Genomic DNA, 19412 nt, shown 5'->3' on the forward strand with positions numbered 1-19412 from the left:
CTACCTACCTTCCTTCCTTCCCTCCTTCCTTCCTTCCCTCCTACTTCAACTACTACTACTATTACTACTAATTCAGGTAGCAGCTGCAGCTCGGGCTGGAGGGATTAAAACTACCTGCTGCTGTCTCACAGGAAATCTAACTGTGCATCTATCCATATATAGGCGGTTAGCTTTAGCCGCCGCCGCTAATCCTGTAACAGACGTGGGAAGTGGTGGTTCCACCTCAGGGGCCGGTTCTCTTTAGGTGGGGGGGTTGGTTTGACACCTGGAAAACCTCGCTGATAAAAAGGGTGAAGTCTATGAGGTGGGGAAGTAAGCCTCACACATGATATGGCTTTTTTTCCCCCCCTTCTTCTTCTTCTTCTTCTTCTTGTGAATTTAAGCGGATATCTGTGTTAAGCCAGCGTGACACAGTCGATTCTCAACTTAAACCCTCATCGATTCATTATTCTTTGAGATAAGCAAAAAAAAAGGGAGGATGGAGGAAGGGAAGTAAAACATACTCACACATCTTTATTTTGTTATAACCGAGTTAGATTCAGTGTGACAGCATGTGGTGGTGATACTGGTTCCTTCCTTCCTTCCTTCCTTCATTCCTTCCTTCATTCCTTCATGCCTTCTTTTCCTTCCTTCCTTTCTCCCTTCCTTCCTTCCTTCCTTCCCTCCCTCATTCCTACCTTCCCTCCGTCCTTCCTTCCTTCCTTCATGTCTTCTTTTCCTTCCTTCCTACGTCTTCTTTTCCTTCCTTCCTTCATGTCTTCTTTTCCTTCCTTCCTTCCTTCCCTCCTTCCTTCCTTCCTTCCTTCCCTCCTTCCTTCCTTCCTTCCTCCTTTCCTCCCTTCCTTCATTCTTCCTTCCTTCTTCCTCCCTTCCTTCTTCCCTCCTTCCCCTCCTCCCTTCCTTCCTTCCTCCTCCCTTCCTTCCTTGACTCAAGGACAACAGGAGGGTTAAAGAACAGTCCATACTGAGAACGATGTGTCTGCAGCTGGTTATTGATGAGCTGTTCCTGCTGTAGTGATGTACGGAGGAATAAAAAGAAAAGCAGGACAGCTCAGAGGTGGGAGCTGATTCAGTGTGTTGATCAGAAGTATTTCAGACACTAGTTGTTGTGATGTTTCTGTATTTACAGACCAAAGATCCGCTTCATTCAAATACATAAATACACCAGGGGAAGGACTTTGATTGACACTCTTGAATTAAAACAATATATATATGTCGTTCTCAGTGTGGACGGCCTTTTATCCTTAAACATGCAGGAGTGGAAAATGAGATGTGAATAATAAAATCCTAATTATCTCATTTACACCTAGTAAGTAAAACATTTCCATAAATATATATATAAAATATTCAGTTTTGTCTTTTGATATTCAAGGTCCAAAAAAGTCTTAAAATGTATGAAATTGTAGGAGTTAATGCATTAAATTAGATTTGATTAATAATTATATAAGTTCAGTTTATGTTATTTATCATTAATAACCAATTAACTTATTAAGATGTGCAGCTACATCTCATATAGACTGTGAGATAAAATGAGAAGCAAATATGTAAAAAAACTATAAATCAGTGATCAGAAATGACACACAGTAGGTTTATTTGTTGCTTTTATTTTGAAGGACAAAGCAAGATACAAATGTTGCCCTTCCTTTTTTATAAATTTATATATATATATACTGTATATATATATATATAAATGTGTAACCTAATAAACTTTTAATGCAAATGTTAGAAGCTCAAACGAACTCATTTGTCCCGAATAAACAATGATTTTCCTCTTAATTATGCTTCATTTTCATGCTATTATTAATGCAGCACGACACAAACACAACAGATGTGCAGGTGATGGATAATTAAAAGCACACACACACACACACACACACACACACACACACACACACACACACACACACACACACACACACAGGTACAAATGGGTTTAAAATAAATCCCCTGCTGGGAAAAAAAAGAGTGTATTAATCTGTTTTTTCCCTCTTTTCCCCTCCCTCCCTTCTGCTCTCACCTTTCTGCTCTCGCCTTCAAACATCCCTCAACTCTAATTCCCAATTCCCCCCTGAACACCTCGCTCCCTCACTCCCCCTCCCTCACTCCCCCTCCCTCCCTCCCTCCCTCCCCTCCCTCCCTCCCTCCGCTGCTGCTGCCCTCTTTCCTGTTTCTAGAGTGCGACTGGAGCTGTAATGCGTGTAAAGGCCCGCTGCGGACCGACTGCCTGCAGTGCATGGAGGGCTACGTGTTGCAGGATGGAGTGTGCACCCAGGGGTGTTCGCCTGGATCCTATCAGGATGGAGACAGATGCCTCGGTCAGTCAGATAAGCAGCTCCAAACCCGTCAAGTACAGCTGCACGTATTTGTTGTTTAGCTTTTTATTGGCGAGCAGTCGTGACCGCCTCATGTTGCTCTGTGAGATTTTGTTTAATCATCTGTTTTATATTAAAGCAGTTAATCAACTTTAGAGCTCCCAAAAGATTCATTTAACCCTTAAAACAGGCAGCAGTGGGAAGTTATCTCACATTTACACAAATATTTTTAATATATTTTGGATTTTTATGAGTTGTATCTCCACCAGGATACATTTGGTCATAATGGTAAAAACTATTTAATGCTTCATTTGATAGAGAAAAGTGTTTTCCCTGGTCATTAATATCACACATACTAGTTTAGTTTAGGTCTAACACAAGCTTTGAATCTACCTAATTCAAGGAACACACAATTTGATCTCATGTTGGCCGGACGGGAAGGAAAAGAAGATACAGAGGAAGGAAGGAAGGAAGGAAGGAAGGAAAGAAGGAAAAGAAGACAGGAAGGAAAGATGGAAAAAAGAAAGGGAGGAAGGACAGAAGGAAGGAAGGAAGGAAGGGAGGGAAGGAGGAAGGAAGGAAGCAAAGAAAAGAAGACAGCAAGGGAGGAACGAAGTAAAGAAGGAAGGAAGGAAAGATGGAAAAAAGAAAGGGAGGAAGGACAGAAGGAAGGAAGGGAGAAAGGAAGGACAGATGGGAGTGAGTAAGAAAGGGAGGAAGGAAGGCATGCAGGAAGGAAGGAAGGAAAAGAAGACAGCAAGGGAGGAAGGAAGTAAAGCAGGAAGGAAGGAAAGATTGAAGGAAGGAAGGAAGGAAGGAAGTAAGGAAGGAAGGAGGAAAAAAGACAGGAAGGACATTGGGCATCTGAGATCTTTTTTTTATTTTAGCCTGACATTTGATTAACTTTATTATATTCGAACACTATATTGAGTTTTTTATGTAGTTTTTTCTCATAAAATCAGAAACATGAACTCTTCTTGCTCTCTGAAAGCTTCGTTAATGATTGATGGTTTGTTATTGAAACTAATTATGTGACGGGTCAGAATATGAAGAGTACGTGAGGGTTAATTATTTTATTATCGTAATTAAAACAGATAGTGGCGAGTCCTCGGTGATGATTGGATGAGTTTCAGTCGAAGCCGTTGTTAAATCCTCTATAAAACACACACCTGTGATCTCATTTACTGATTACTGAGACAATTAGTCCAATATATGAGAGAGGGAGGGAGGGAGGGAGAGAGGGAGAGAGGGAGAGAGAGAGAGAGAGAGAGAGAGAGAGAGAGAGAGAGAGAGAGAGAGAGAGAGAGAGAGAGAGAGAGAGAGAGAGAGAGAGAGAGAGAGAGAGAGGAAAAAAGAAGACAGAAAGAAGGAAAATGGGAAGGAAGGAAGGAGGAGAGGAAAAGAAGACAAGAAGGAAGGAAAAGAAGGCACTAAGGAAGGAAAGAAGGGAGGAAGGAAGGAAATATGGAGGGAAGTAGGGAGGGAAAAAGGAAGGAAAAGAAGTCAGGAAGGAAGTAGGAGAGGAAAAGAAGGCACTAAGGAAGGAAGGGAAAGAAAACAGGAAAGAAAGAAGGGAGGAAGGAAGGAAATATGGAAGGAAGTAGGGAAGGAAAGAAGGAAAAAGGAAGGAAAAGAAGACAGGAAGGAAAGTGGGGCCGGATTGAACCACTTGGTGGTCCGGTTCTGACCCATGGGCCTCATTTTTAACATCCATGAGGATAGAGGGAGGAAGAAATAGAAAAGAAAGGAGAGATGCTGAAATTAATGAGAGAGAAAGAGAAGAGCTTGAAAAGCCAAATACTTCTGACAGGAGCACCGTCCTCTCCGGAAAAAAACAAAATGTGTTTATTTATCTGATTTAATTAATTTATGCGCATAAATTACTGTAAGTGCAATAAAAAGCTTCAGGAGTAATTTATTAATGTTATACAAACAAAAAAAAGATGGACAGACAATGAACCCAGACGTGTGAACTGCAGGCTGAGTGTTAGTCGTCCATTAAGGTGGAAAATAAAGAGTGAGATGCTTTTAACTGGAGAGAGTAACTGTTAGGAAGTTAGTAGTTTAAGGAAGGAAGGAGGGGAGGAGGGGAGGAAAAGAAGACAGGAAGGAAGGAGGAGAGGAAAAGAAGACAGGAAGGAAGGAGGAGAGGAAAAGAAGACAGGAAGGAAGGAGGAGAGGAAAAGAAGACAGGAACGAAGGAAAAGAAGGCACTAAGGAAGGAAGGAAGGGAAAGAAAACAGGAAGGAAAAAAGGGAGGAAGGAAGGAAATATGGAGGGAAAAATAAAGAGAGAGAGAGTGTGGGGCTTTTATAACTGGAGAGAGTAACTGTTAGGAGAAGTTAGTAGTTTAACAGCTCAGTGTGATTATAGTTCAGGTGGTTTATCAACTCCTCCAGACACAAGAAGCCAAGTCTACCTGCTGATTGAAGAAAAGAGCCTTCAAGTTAGTAACAAAGAGCATAATGTCTGTAAAATATAATTTGAAAAGAGAAATTGACAGTTTTGAGCAAAGCGTCAGTTGGACGAGCGATTCTTATTTTAGTGTCAATCAGTAAAACTACGAGCAAAGAGGAGTGCTTACTTTCCCCGTCATCTACGCATAGATTGCCAACCATTCTGCTAATTAATTGAAAGGAAGGAAGGAAGGAAGGAAGGAAGGAGGGAGAGAAGGGAAAAGATAGAAGGAAAGAGGGAAGGAAGGAAGGAAGGAAGGAAAAGATGGAAGGAAGGAAAGACAGGAAGGAAGGAAGGAAGGTAGGGAGATAGGAAGGAAGGAAAGAAGGAAGATAGGAAGGAAGGTAGGAAGATAGGAAGGGAGATAGGAAGGAAGGAAGGAAAGTAAGGAGATAGGAAGGAAGGAAGGAAGGAAAGTAGGGAGATAGGAAGGAAGGAAGGAAAGGAAAAGATGGAAGGAAGGAAGGAAGGAAGGTAGGGAGATAGGAAGGAAGGAAAGAAGGAGGGAAGGACGGACAGAAGGAAGGAAGGAAGGAAGGCAGGAAGGAAGGAAGATATGAAGGAATGTAGGGAGATAGGAAGGAAGGAACATAGGAAGGTAGGGAGATAGGAAGGAAGGAAGGAAAAGAAATAAGTAAGGGAGGAAATAGGGAAGAAAGGAAGGAAGGACAGAGGGAAAGAAGACAGGAAGGAAAGCAGTTCTGGCCCACAGGCCTCATATTTCACATCCCTGATGTAAAGTAAAGAAGAACTACAGAAGAAGTAGGAACAATGAGGAATTAATGCATTTTGAGTCCATCCAGTCTAAGCCTCCTCAATACATCACTGTGTGTCTTTATACTTCACCACTAAATATAACTGAGTCTGAATGTCTCTCTCTCTCTATAACTGTGTCTCTATAACTGTGTGTCTCTCTCTATAACTACGTCTCTGTCTCTATAACTTTGTGTCTCTCTCTCTCCGTCAGGCTGTGATGAACACTGTGTGGAGTGCGGAGGACCAGGACAGTGTCTCCAGTGCCAGCCTCCTTACGCCACTCTGCAGGGTCAGTGTGTGCTCCAGTGTGGCAGAAACTACTTCCTGGATGCCTCCTCTCAAGTCTGCAAACGTAAGAGTTAATACATAAAAACATCAAAACATCAAAACATTGAATACAACATTTTTTAAGTTTGAGAATATATTAGAGGATTATGGCAAAAATGTCTAAGTGGTGTAACCATAACAACTTTGGAAGGAGGGAAGGAAGGAATGAAGGAGGGAAGGAAGGGAGGGAGGGAGGGAGGAAGGGAGGGAGGGTGGGAGGAAGGAAAGAAGGGAGGAAGGAAGGAATGACAGAAGGAATGAAGGAAGGGAGGGAGGAAGGAAGGAAGCAATGACAGAAGGACGGAAGGAAGGAAGGAAGGAAGGGAGGAAGGAAGGAAGGAAGGAAGGAGAATTTATTAAGAGGATTATGGTAAAAATGTCTAAGTGGTGTAACCATAAAAACTTTGGAAGGAGGGAAGGAAGGAATGAAGGAGGGAAGGAAGGGAGGGAGGAAGGGAGAGAGGGAGGAAGGAAGGAACGACAGAAGGAATGAAGGAAGGAAGGAAGGAAGGAGAATATATTAGAGGATTATGGTAAAAATGTCTAAGTGGTGTAACCATAAAAACTTTGTACCAAATAATTGAACTTGCTTAAAAACTAAATCCTTTTCTTTCTTTCTTTATTTCATTTATCAGCTTGCTCGACCGACTGCGTGCTGTGTGACGGCGTCGGACGCTGCACGGCTTGTCGGGATCAAACCTACCTCATGGAAGGATACTGCACACCCGACTGCGGCCACGGTTACTACGGCGACAAGAAGACCAGGACCTGCTACGGTAATGACATGATGACTGCTTTATATCTGAAGTGAGAAAGAAATGGTCAGTAGCTCAAAATTATGACTATATTTATCTGAGGAAGGAAGGAAGGAAGGAAGGAAAGATGGATGGATGGATGGATGGATGGATGGATGGATGGATGGATGGATGGATGGATGGAAGGAAGGAAGGAAAAGAAGACAGGAAGGAAGGAAGGGAGGATGGAGGGAAGGAAGGAAAATAAGACAGAAAAAAATGAAGGAAGGAAGGATGGATGGATGGATGGAAGGAAGGAAGGAAGGAAGGAAGGATGGAAGGAAGGATGGATGGATGGATGGAAGGAAGGATGGATGGATGGATGGATGGATGGAAGGAAGGATGGATGGATGGATGGATGGATGGATGGAAAATAAGACATAAAAAAGGAAGGAAGGAAAATAAGACAGAAAAAAAGGAAGGAAGGAAGGAAGGAAAAGAAGACAGGAAAGGAAGGAAGGAAGGAAAAGAAGACAGGAAGGAAGGAAAAGAAGAGAAAACATAAGGAAGGAAGGAAGGAAGGAAGTAACAGAGGACAGGAAGGAAGCATCCAGTCTTTTGGTTAAACCTATATTTTAAAGCTATGACATGTTGAAGTGAGAGAGAAATGGTCAGCAGCCTAAAGTGACTATGATAATTACTGTTTAAGGTCGTTACAGTTAAGAGCGGTTGGTGCTTTCACAGCCGCCTGGTCTCAGTGTAGAGCCTCGTGCTTCTGATCTGCTGGAGTTCCTTAACTCCGTCAGTAATTATTACACCTACAGATTAAAACTGAGAAGCCTCATGTAAAAAAAAAAAATTTAATTATTCCAATATTAAGCGTGATATTTAAATATAATACTATAATAATCATTTAGACGTCTCTCATGCATCTCTGCTCTGATTAGTTACTTTACTGAGCTACAAGTGTTACAGTTACAGGTTTCTATAGCTGCTCAATGAGTCATGTTTTTATTATAAAGCTCAATTAAATAAAAAAAAGTTGAATATTGTGATATATAATAATACAATAATGTTTTTTTATGGCTTAAAGTATCTAAAGTTGCATGAAATATCAAATAAATGTTAAAAAAACAAAAATCACTATACACTATAACGATGAGGTGATTTCTATTAAACGTAAAGAAACCCAGGAAGGCCACATGAATAATATAACTGACCTCAAGAAGTCACATAAAACCCAAACCCATATGGCTGGTTGCTAGGTAACCGGCATGATAAACACAAGGCATGCAATTGTGTTGAGATAATAGAAAAATCCCAAAACCTGATGCTGTGTGATTGAGCTCACTCTGTCTGTGTGTGTGTGTGTGTGTGTGTGTGTGTGTGTGTGTGTGTGTGTGTGTGTGTGTGTGTGTGTGTGTGTGTGTGTGTGTGTGTGTGTGTGTGTGTGTGTGTGTCGGCAGCTCTGACAGTAAAATACGTTTGCTGTTCTAGCAGCGGTAATAAATTTACTCTGACTGTCACATTTCATTTGGAGGAAATCACCTGTAGCTGTGAGCGGTCCGATCCGTCCAAATAAATATTCTAAAAAAAATAAAAACCACACACGACTAAAAGCTAAAAGAAGCTCCACAAAGCTGCAGCGTGGGAGTCATATCGCTGTTGTTTCATCACTGGAAGCTTTTATATTTTAGACTTCTAATTTAATATGGTTAAAATAAATAATATTTATTAGTAGAGCTTTAAAAATCTCTTATTGGCTAGCATTAAAAACAGCTCCCTTCTTCCATCCCCCTCCCTCCCTCCTTCTTTCCTTCCCTCCTTCCTTCTTTCCTTCCCTCCTTCCTTCACCCCCTCCCTCCCTCCCTCCTTCCTTCCCCCCTCCCTCCCTCCCTCCTTCCTTCCTTCCTCCTTTCTTTCCTTCCTCCTTTCTTTCCTTGCTCCCTCCCTTCTATCCTCCCTCCCTCCTTTTTTTCCTTCCTTCTTTCCTTCTGTCTCCCCCCCCCCTTCCTTCCTTCCTTCCTTTCCTTCCTCCCTCCCTCCTTCCTTCTTTCCTTCCTTCACTCCTTTTCTTCCTTCCTTATCTCTTTCTTTCCTTCTTTCCTTCCTTCCTCCCTCCCTCCTTCCTTCTTTCCTTCCTTCCCTCCTTTTCTTCCTTCCTTATCTCTTTCTTTCCTTCTTTCCTTCCTTCTTTCCTCCCTCCCTCCCTCTCTCCCTCCCTCCCTCCTTCTTTCCTTCCTTCCTTTTCTCCCTTCCTTCCTCCCTCCTCCCTTCTATCCTCCTCCCTTCCTTCCTTCCTTCCTTCCTTCCTTCCTTTCCTTCCTCCCTCATTCCTTCTCGCCTTTTCTTCCTTCCTTCTTTCTTTCTTTCCTACCTCCCTCCCTCCTTCCTTCCTTCCCTACCTCCCTCCCTGCTTCCTTCCTTCCTATTCCTTCCTTCTGTCTGTCCTTTCTCCTTCTCTCTTCTTTACTTCCTTCCTTCCTCCTTTCCTTCCTTGCTCCCTCCCTTCTATCCTCCCTCCCTCTTTCTTTCTTTCCTTCTTTCCCTCCTTTTCTTCCTTCTTTCTTTCCTCCCTCCTTCCTTCCCTCCTTTCCCTCCTCCCTTCCTCCCTTCCTCCCTTCCTCGAGGACAACAGGAGGGTTAAATTACATCAACATAATTACTATAACAAACATTTTACTTGAGTGATTGAAGTCTTTCTCTCTCTTCTCACCAATTAGAAAATTTGGCTGCCTGTTGATAACATCCTGTATAATTGGTTGTCCCGGGCAACAGTGAGAGCATTGTTCCCAGAGTCAGGTCATTAGAGGAGACTTGTACTCTCATTTTTTTTTTCTTTTTGATCAAACAGCGGCTTGTCCGACTGTCGACCTGCAGGCAGAAACAGCCGAGAGCTCTTCAGGAGGAGTTTGAGATGATGATGGATGAAATGTGACAAAAAGTGATTGTAGTAGAGAAATATATCATCGTTGCAGCCTTTGTGATAAATGCTTTCTTCTTCTTCTTCCAGCCTCTAGCCTTCAAATGATGCTGAAAGTGAAATTGTCAGAAAGAAATAGCTGTGGTGTTTTTTTTCTTCTCCTTCTTTTTCTGTGTGTGATTTTTTTCTTTTACTTTTTAAAAATGTTTCAAGATGAGAAATTGGTTTGAATTACAGGCTGAGTACACGGCTCAGAGTTTGGGATTTTAAGAGCTCCTATAGGCGTCGTTAGAGGAGATGTAATGAGATTACAATGTGTGGGTTCTTAAAAGAGCTGATCTTTAAAAAAGAGAAGAAGAAGAAGAAGAAGAAAGTTTGTCTAACGAAGTCAGCTCCAATTAAAGGAGACTTCTAAAATGCCACATCAGGACAAGAGACGGCTCGCTCCTTATTACAGAGGCACACACACACACACTCATATACATACACACACACACACACACACACACACACATACATATACACTCATATACACACACACACACATATAGAGACGCACATACACACACACACACACACACAGACACACACACACACACAAATATATAGAGACACATACACACACAGACACACATATACATACTGACACATACACACACACACACACACACACACACATACACACTGACACATACACACACACACACACACATATACACACACAGACACATACACTCATACAAACACACACACGCACAGAAACACACACACACACATACATACACACAGACACACACACACACACACATATGCACGCACACACACAGACACATACATACACAAACACAAACACATACAGACACAGACACACACACACACACACACAGACACACAGACACACAGACACATACACACACACTCATACAAACACACACACGCACAGAAACACACACACACACACACACACACACACAGACACACACACACACACACAAACACAGACACACACACACACAGACACACACACAAAGACATACACACTCACAAACACAGACACACACACACACACACAGACACACACACACACTCTCCCCATGTTAATTTCATTACGTAACCTTTCTCTCTGCCCACTCACCGTCTGATCCAGCTGTGAGTTTAATTAAATCAATTTAAAATATATTAAACTGGAATAATAACGAGCGGCCGGTTTATTATTCGCTGTGTTAATGTTGAATATTCTTTTAATTATTGTTATAAATTACTAAACTGAGACCTGTCACTTTTATTACCTTATGTTGTGTGAGACAGTTTAATAGTGTTTTTTTCTTTTCCAGTCAGACTTATTTCCTGTTTTAATAGAAAGTCCGATAATATCTACAGTTATTAAAACATCAGGACGTCATCTCCCAAAAATGATTAAATTCTACTAACTTCTAACCTGAAACCTGCAGATAGTCAGTATTTCTCCATCTCATTTTCATTTATATATTTCTTATATATTCACCTTTCAATTTTACAACCTTTATTAATCTAAATCTTAACAACCCACAAGATTACATAAAGTTATTTTGAATGTAAACATCATTATATTTCCCTATTTTCTCTTCATGTATTTATTAAGTTGTGATTATCATTGTATTTCTATTTTATAACCCTCGTTAACCCTCCTGTTGCATTCCTGTTGATCGTGCAACTTTTATCCCTCTGGGTCAAAATTGACCCGGTTTAGATGTTCTGTGTTATATCTTTTTAGCCACCTCCACTCCAACTTACTACCACAGGTTTTGCACATATGTTTTGGTCAATAGGTTTCATTTGAATTAAACTATACCTAATTTTTTGAGTTAAAATCCTTCCGGGTCAAATTGGACCCGATCAGTATGAAAGTGTTAATATTAATCTTGTTAACGACCCACACGATTACATTAAGATAACATGAGAGAAAGTTATTTTGAATGTAAACATCATTATACTTCCCTATTTTCTCTTCATGTATTTCATATAATCCCACCTTGTTATTAAATTATGATTATCATTGTATTTATATTTTATAACCCTCGTTAACCCTCCTGTTGCATTCCTGTTGATCGCGCAACTTGTATCCCTCTGGGTCAAAATTGACCCGGTTTAGATGTTCTGTGTTATATCTTTTTAGCCAACTTCATTCCAACTTACTAGCACAGGTTTTGCACATATGTAATGGTCAATAGGTTTCATTTAAATGAAACTATACCTCATTTTTTGAGGTAACATCCTCCCGGGTAAAATTGGACCCGATCAGTATGTATGTGTTAATATAAATCTTGTTAATGACCCACAAGGTTACATTAAGATAACATGAGAGAAAGTTATTTTGAATGTATTTTATAACCCTCGTTAACCCTCCTGTTGGATTCCCGTCGATCATGCAACTTTTATCCCTCTGGGTCAAAATTGACCCGGTTTGATTTGACTGTTTATAAATTATAAAGGTATAAATTATAACCCAGATCAGTTTTATATCTTTTTAGCCAACTTCATTCCAACTTATTATTATTTTGCACATATGTTTTGGCAATTGTGGTTAATTATAGGCCTCATTTAAATTAGTTAATATCCTCCCCGGGTCAAATTTGACCCTGCAGAAAACATTTTAAAAAGTTATTTTACATGCAAAGATCATTAATTTGAGTTTTTCTCTCTCTTTCTGTGCTCCTCAGCGAACACCCAGCCCCCCACCCTTCAGGTCAACGGTTCCCTGCTAGTTCCCCTTGGAGGTTTCGCCCCTCTGCCTCGGACCCTGCTGAAGGTGAAAGACCGAGACAGCCCGTCTGAGCGGCTCGTTTTCCAGCTGGTCCAAGGTCCCGGTAACGGACGGCTGCTGCTGTTCAGAGGAGAGGAGGAGGAGGGACGGAAGAAGGCGGGTCGAGAGCTGAGCAGGGATGACACCTTCACCTGGGAGGAGCTGAGAGCCGGGCGGGTGCGGTTCAGACACCAGAAAGATAAAGCCAGGTGAGTGAGTTTGATGTTATTTGAGGGTTTAAGGAGAAAGTCTCAACATCTTTAAAGTGAATTCAGACATTTTCTTCTAAACACATTAAATAGGTCATAAATGAGTTTCTAAAAAAGGTGTAAAAAGCATTTCAACCATTTAGATTTGAATTGTGGAGCTAGGCTTCACAAACTGTGTTTGTGTTCAGGATTTAGTGATTAGCATAAACCCGCCCCTGCTGCTGTAGAGGTGTAAATACATTCAGCACACACTACTACTACTACAGTCTACAGTTAGCCAGTTAGCTGAGTTAGCCGCCGAGCTAACCGTCGAGTTAGCCACTGAGTTAGCCTCCGAGCTAGCCGCCAACCTAGTCGCTGAGCTAGCCACCATGTTAGCTGCCGAGTTAGCCTTTCTTCTATACAGTCTATGGTTAGCCTCTGAGTTAGTCGCTGAGCTAGCCGTTGAGCTAGCAGCTAAGCTAGCGGTAGAAAGCTCTCAGACATAGTGTCCATGTTTCTGGTAGAGGTGGTGACTTTGATTGACAGGTGACACTTGGTAGGGGGCGGGGCTTCAGCGTAGTCGGCAGCCACGCCCACAGCGTTTGGGAGCAGAGAAAGAGGCTGATTTTTACACAACTTTGAAGCCTAATTTCATATATTTGGCGATTTTTTTTATCACTCAAATTTGGCAGGATGGTTAACAACACACTTTTCTGTGGTATGTCAAACTCAGAACACATATTTATTCTTACTTTACACGGACTTTAAAAGCATCCACAACATCCACACAGTTGCAGTGAAGTTTAAAAAGCAAGAAAAAAACTCCATCTTTCTCTCAAACCTCGATGGTAAATGTCAGTTATCGGCGTCAGTAACTCTGAATCAAAGCGCTTCCTCTCACTGACATTCATCATAAGTGCTGAAAGTAGAGAAAGAAAAAAAAATCCATGATGCAACGGACTGAGAGACCAATTTCTGTTCTGGCAGTTGCAGGAAATAAAGCGTAAAGTAATGCAGCCACAACACATGAAAGAGTTGCACCTGTGCTTCTGGATGCAGGAAATTAAACTCATTAAAGTACAATTATATGCAGATTGAAAGAGCAGTAACTTAAAATAGACCAGTTCAAATCAACTCAACTCAATTTTAGCAGCAGTTTTTGAGACAGTCCATTCATAGTTTATTAGCAGTCCATTAATGATTATGTGTAAAGTGTATATTATAGATCCAATTCATACTTCCTCCTTTCAGTCTATTATAAGTAAAGTGACAGTTTATGACAGTTTCTCCTCAGCAGTCAGGTTCAATGATGGGCCAGTTTTTTAAGGATGTTTCATTGGTTTTTATGTTTATTCCTTCTCATGTATTTCAGAATAAAAGCACATTTAAAAATGGCATCAACACAGCATTTATCTTCCACTGCCAGAAAATGGTTGTAATCACGTATTGAACTTTTAATTTCTAGGTTTTTTGGACTTAAGATAGTATGAGACTGTGAATTCCTCTGCTGGTGTTGGGGCAGGATTAGATTTAACAAGTATATATGTGACAATAATTAGGATTTACAGAAGCCTTGTGTTAATGTTGTTACTTGTAGATTTGAGAAAAATTATGTTAAAGTTTTAATGTAAGTGATTAAAAAAAGATTTTTTTTTATCAGAGGGAGAAATATTTTTGCTGGATAGTTGAATTTGACCTACATCTACCTCTGCTCTACAGACATACACACACACACACAGACAGACAGACACTCACACACACACACGTAGAGACAGACACACACACACACACACACACAGAGACAGACAGACACACACACATACACACAGAGTCACATACACACAGACACTCACACACACACATATACGCAGATAGACACATACACACAGAGACACACACACACACACATATACGCAGATAGACACATACACACAGAGACACACACACACACACACATATACGCAGATAGACACATACACACAGAGACACACACACACAGACACAGAGACACACACACACACAAACACATACACACACACACACACACAGACAGACAGACAGACACACATGCACATACACACAGACACACACACATACACACAGAGACACACACACACACACACACACACACATACACACCCACCCACCACAAGTCTCTAAAACACATCCACCACCACCCTCCCAAAAAAAATCTGGCTTGTGAAGGTTACATCATTTTCATACTTTCCAAATCATTTAGTAAATTGTAAATGGACTGAACCAAATTCTTTCAAAGTGCTTTTTTTTATACTTCATTCACACATTCACACATTCACACATTCACACATTCACACTCACTGAAGGCAACAAGCTTCCACTCAGGGCTTCTATCAGGGGCAAATTGGGGGCTTTAGCACCTTTGCTCAAGGACTCTTCAACATGTGGACGACCCACTCTGTGACCGCTTCATGCTCCCAGACTCCATTTACACCTAAAACACCTCAAATGCATCCAGTACTCAACTTATTGTATTGTGTGGGAGGAAGGAAGGAGGGAAGGAAGGAAGGACGGGAGGGAGGAAGAAGGAAAGGAAAGGAGGGAGGAAGAGAGGGAGGAAGGACATGGAAAAAAGGAAAGGAGGAAGGGAGGAAGGAAGGTAGGTAGGGGGAAGAAAGAAAGAGAGAAGGAATGAAGGAAGGAAGGATAGAAAGAAGGAAGGAAAAGAGGAAGGAGGGAGGAAGGAAGGAAGGAAGAAAGGAAGGAATGGAGGAAGGGAGGAAGAAGGAAGGAAGGAGGGAGGGAGGAAGGAAGGAAGGAAGGAAAGAAGGAAGGGAGGAAGGTAGTGGGAGGAAGGAAGGAAGGTAGGGGGAGGAAAGGAAGAGAGGAAGGGAGGAAAGAAGGAAGGGAGGAAGGTAGAGGGAGGAAGAAAGGAGGGAAATAAGGAAGGAAGGAAGGTAGGAGGGAGAAAAGAAGGGAGGAAGGTAAGGGGAAGAAAGAAAGAGAGAAGGAAGGAATGAAGGAAGGAAGGACAGAAGGAAGGTAGGAGGGAGAAAGGAAAAGAGGAAGAAGGAAGGAGGGATGAAGGAAGGAAAGAAGGAAGATAGGAGGGAGAAAGGAAAAGAGGAAGAAGGAAGGAGGGATGAAGGAAGGAAAGAAGGAAGGGGGGAAATAAGGAAAGAAGGAAGGTAGGAGAGAGAAAGGAAAAGAGGAAGGGAAGTATAAACCCTTTAACTTTAACTTTAAATTAAAACTTTCCATTTCATAACCCAATATGACCCTAAACTCTAAAATCCTCCTCTACTGCTACTCAACACAAGCCTGCCGCCTCTTTCTCTCTCGTGTTTCATATTTCCCCTTATTAAAAGTTGACATTAAACGCCTCGTCTGGCTGCTCTCCGTCCATAAATATGTTGACATTTAATTTTCTTAGTATTCGCTCGTTATTGTCTAAAACCTGATGATTAATGCTGCTTCTCCTCGCTGTGTAAAGTTCATTCCTTTTAACCTATATTTAGGATTAAAGGTGCATTAAATTCACACCTCTTATAATGTGTGTGTGTGTGTGTGTGTGTGTGTGTGTGTGTGTGGTGTGTGTGTGTGTGTTGGGGATGAAAGAAGCTGCTAATATGTATTTATATGAAGCCTGGAGCTAGTTTCCCCCTCACTGCTACTACTGCTGCTGCTCTGTCCTTCCTTCCTTCCATCTGTCCTTGGTTCCTTCCTTCCTTCCTTCCTTCCTTCCTTTTGTCCTTCCTTTTTTCCTTCTTTCCTTCTTTTTTTCCTTCCTTCTGTCCTTCCTTCCTTCCTTCATTCCTGCCTTCCTTCCTTCCTTCCTTCCTTCCTTCTGTCCTTCCTTCCTTCCTTTCTTCTGTCTTTCCTTCCTTCCATCTGTCCTTGGTTCCTTCCTTCCTTCTGTCCTTCCTTCCTTCCTTCCTTCCTTCCTCCCTTCCATCTGTCCTTGGTTCCTTGGTTTCTTCCTTCCTTCCAGGAAAGAAGGAAGGGAGGAAGGAAGGTAGGAGGGAGAAAGGAAAAGAGGAAGGGAGGAAGGAAGGAAAGAAGGAAGGGAGGAAGGTAGGGGGAGGAAATAAAGAGAGAAGGAAGGAGGGAGGAAGGAAAGGAAGGAAGGAGGGAAGGAAGGTAGGAGGGAGAAAGGAAAGAAGGACGGAAGGAAGATAGGAGGGAGAAAGGAAAAGAAGGTAGGAATGAACGAGAGAAGGAAGGAGGAAAGAAGGAAGGAATGAAGGTAGGAGGGAGAAAGGAAAAGAGGAAGGGAGGAAGGAAGGAAAGAAGGAAGGGAGGAAGGAAGGAAAGAAGGAAGGGAGGAAGGTAGGGGGAGGAAAGAAAGACAGAAGGAAGGAGGGAGGGAGGGAGGAACGAGAGGAACAAGAGAAGGAAGGAGGAAGGAAAGGAGGAAGGGACACCTCTGTGGCATTTTTGGGGTTTGAGCCCATAATCAGTTCAGCCAGTCAACATATTAAACTCATTACTCATTAATCCTCACTCAGCTGATCCGGGTCTAAAGATGGCCGCACGCCAGCGAATTAGCAACAAAAAAAAAAAAAAAATGGTCGGCTGCCCAGTTTGGAGCCATTAGATTAATTGAGACAATAAAACACAAAGCAGCACAAACAGGCTGTAATCTGCATATTATAACCGTATTTATTAAATGAGGTGGAGAGAGAGTAATGAGAGCAGACGCTGACACACTAACAAATGCACCCGAGGTTTGATTTACGTACGAGCCATCTGTCCTTCGTACCTTCCTTCCTTCCTTCCTTCCTTCCCTCCTTCCTTCCTTCCCTCCGTCTGTCCTTCCTCCCTTCCTCCCTTCCTTCCTTCCTTCCTTCCTTCCTTCCCTCCATCTGTCCTTCCTTCCTTCCCTCCGTCTGTCCTTCCTTCTTTCCTTCCTTCCCTCCATCTGTCCTTCCCTCCTTATGTCTTTCCTTTCTTTCCTTCCTTCCTTCCATCCTTCCTTCCTTCCCTCCATCTGTCCTTCCGTCCTTCTGTCCTTCCTTCCTTCCTTCCTTCCTTCCCTCCCTCCCTCTCTTCCTTCTGTCCTGTCCTTCCTTCCTTCCATCTGTCCTTCCTTCCTTCCCTCCATCTGTCCTTCTTTCTGTCCTTCCTTCCTTCCTTCCATCTGTCCCTCTCTCCTTATGTCCTTCCTTCATTCCTTCCTTCCTTCCTTCCTTCCGTCCTTCCTTCCCTCCATCTGTCCTTCCTTCCTTCCTTCCTTCCTTCCTTCTTTCCTTCCGTCCTTCCTTCCCTCCATCTGTCCTTCCTTCCTTCCTTCCTTCCTATTTTCCTTGCTAATGCTAACATCTCACCTCAATCCTAAAGCTTTCTGTATCAACGCTTTTTAACAACATCGCCCTCTAGTGGACGGAGATCTGATGAATGTGACAACCAACGAGTTATTCCTTTTTTTTAAGGTTAAATAAAGTCACACTCTTACGGTTCAATTTCCAGTCTCTCACACACACACACACACACACACACACACACACATATTTCCTCCTTCAGTCGTCACTAAAACCAAACAGTCTGCTCCTCAGTCAGTTTCCAGCTCCGGCTCCGACCCCCAGGGGAGTTGTGGGTAATAAACCTTGTCTTTGAGGCTGGCGAGACGAGAGGAGATATTGGTTATGATGAGTGTGTGTGTGTGTGTGTGTGTGTGTGTGTGCGTGTGTGTGTGTGTGTGTGTGTGGTTACCGTCCTCCACTCCTCTCGACAGCACCGAGGTGATTAGATCTAATGACTTCACGCCAGGTTCGCCTCGCATGACTAATTTTCCTCTAATTCCCCCGAGCTAACTAAAGTCTGTCTGTAAGCTACGTTCACTCAAAGTGACTCTGGGAAAAGAGGCGGTGAAGGAACTTTAACTTCTCCAATTTAAAGTATTTTATTCTTTTAAATAACCTACAATTGTGTTTGTTTCTTTCTTTCTTTCTTTCTTTCTGCAGGACCGGAGAGTTCAGCCTTCGAGTCGCCGACCCTCAGCTGTTCTCTCATCCAGAAACAGTTCAAGTTCAGGCAGTTTCAATGCAGGTAAAGCATCATATTAGTGTTCATTATGTGGTTTAGTTTAAATTTAAAGGGTTAAAATGTGAAAATAAACGTATGAATAACTTGCACATATCCTTTTTTTGTGGACCCAGCATCAAATTTCTGCTTTTAATCCATTTAGAGAGAATATATTAGAGGATTATGGTAAAAAATGTCTAAGTGGTGTAACCATAAAAACTTTGTACCAAATAATTAAACTTGCTTAATTAACCTTTTAATTAACCTTAAAGGAGGGGGAAGGAGGAAGGAAGGAAGGGAGGAAGGAAGGGAGGAAAGGAAAGAAGGGGGGAAGAAACGTAGGAAGGAGGGAGGAAAGAAGGAAGGGCGGAAGGGAGGAAGGTAGGGGGGAGGAAGAAAGAGAGAAGGACAGGAACGAAGGAACGAAGAAGGAAGGAGGAAAGGAAGGAAAGAAGGAAGGAAAGGAAGGAGGAAGGAAGGAAACAAGGAAGGAAGGGAGGAAGGTAGGGGGGAGGAAAGAAAGAGAGAATGAAGGAGGGGGAAGGAAAGGAAGGAGAAAGGGAGGAAAGAAAGAGAAGGAAAGGAAGGAAGGAAGGAAAGAAGGGAGGAAGGAAGGAAGGAGGGAAGAAAGGGAGGGAGGAAAGAAGGACAGTCAAAACAGACGGGGTCAATTTGACCCGGGGAGACGACACAAAGGTTACAAACAGTAATAGTTTTGGTTTAAATGATGCAGATGTAATTTCAAACCAACACAAATACTAAATATACATTTTAACAAACCTGATGCTTCATTTTAAAACTATTTTTAAAGATATCTTTGAGTTGCTCATCTTGCCAACTCTTATTTGTCACTGACCAATAACGACACACAGACACTCTCAAGGTGTCCTTTATTATATAATCAGGTAATCTTAATTAGATTAGAAAAAG

General features: G+C 42.1%; 1 protein-coding gene across 1 annotated transcript in view; it reads left to right on the plus strand.

Moving 5' to 3' along the window:
• Positions 1–19412, plus strand: part of fras1 (Fraser extracellular matrix complex subunit 1) — a 274524-nt gene that overhangs the window by 129665 nt on the left and 125447 nt on the right. Inside the window, 5 exon segments of the mRNA XM_053325459.1 lie at positions 2175–2315; positions 5737–5877; positions 6488–6628; positions 12209–12500; positions 18422–18506. Coding sequence (XP_053181434.1) covers positions 2175–2315; positions 5737–5877; positions 6488–6628; positions 12209–12500; positions 18422–18506 — 800 coding nt within the window.

The sequence above is a fragment of the Scomber japonicus genome, chromosome 9 (genome assembly GCF_027409825.1).
Source record: "Scomber japonicus isolate fScoJap1 chromosome 9, fScoJap1.pri, whole genome shotgun sequence".
Classification (NCBI taxonomy): domain Eukaryota; kingdom Metazoa; phylum Chordata; class Actinopteri; order Scombriformes; family Scombridae; genus Scomber; species Scomber japonicus.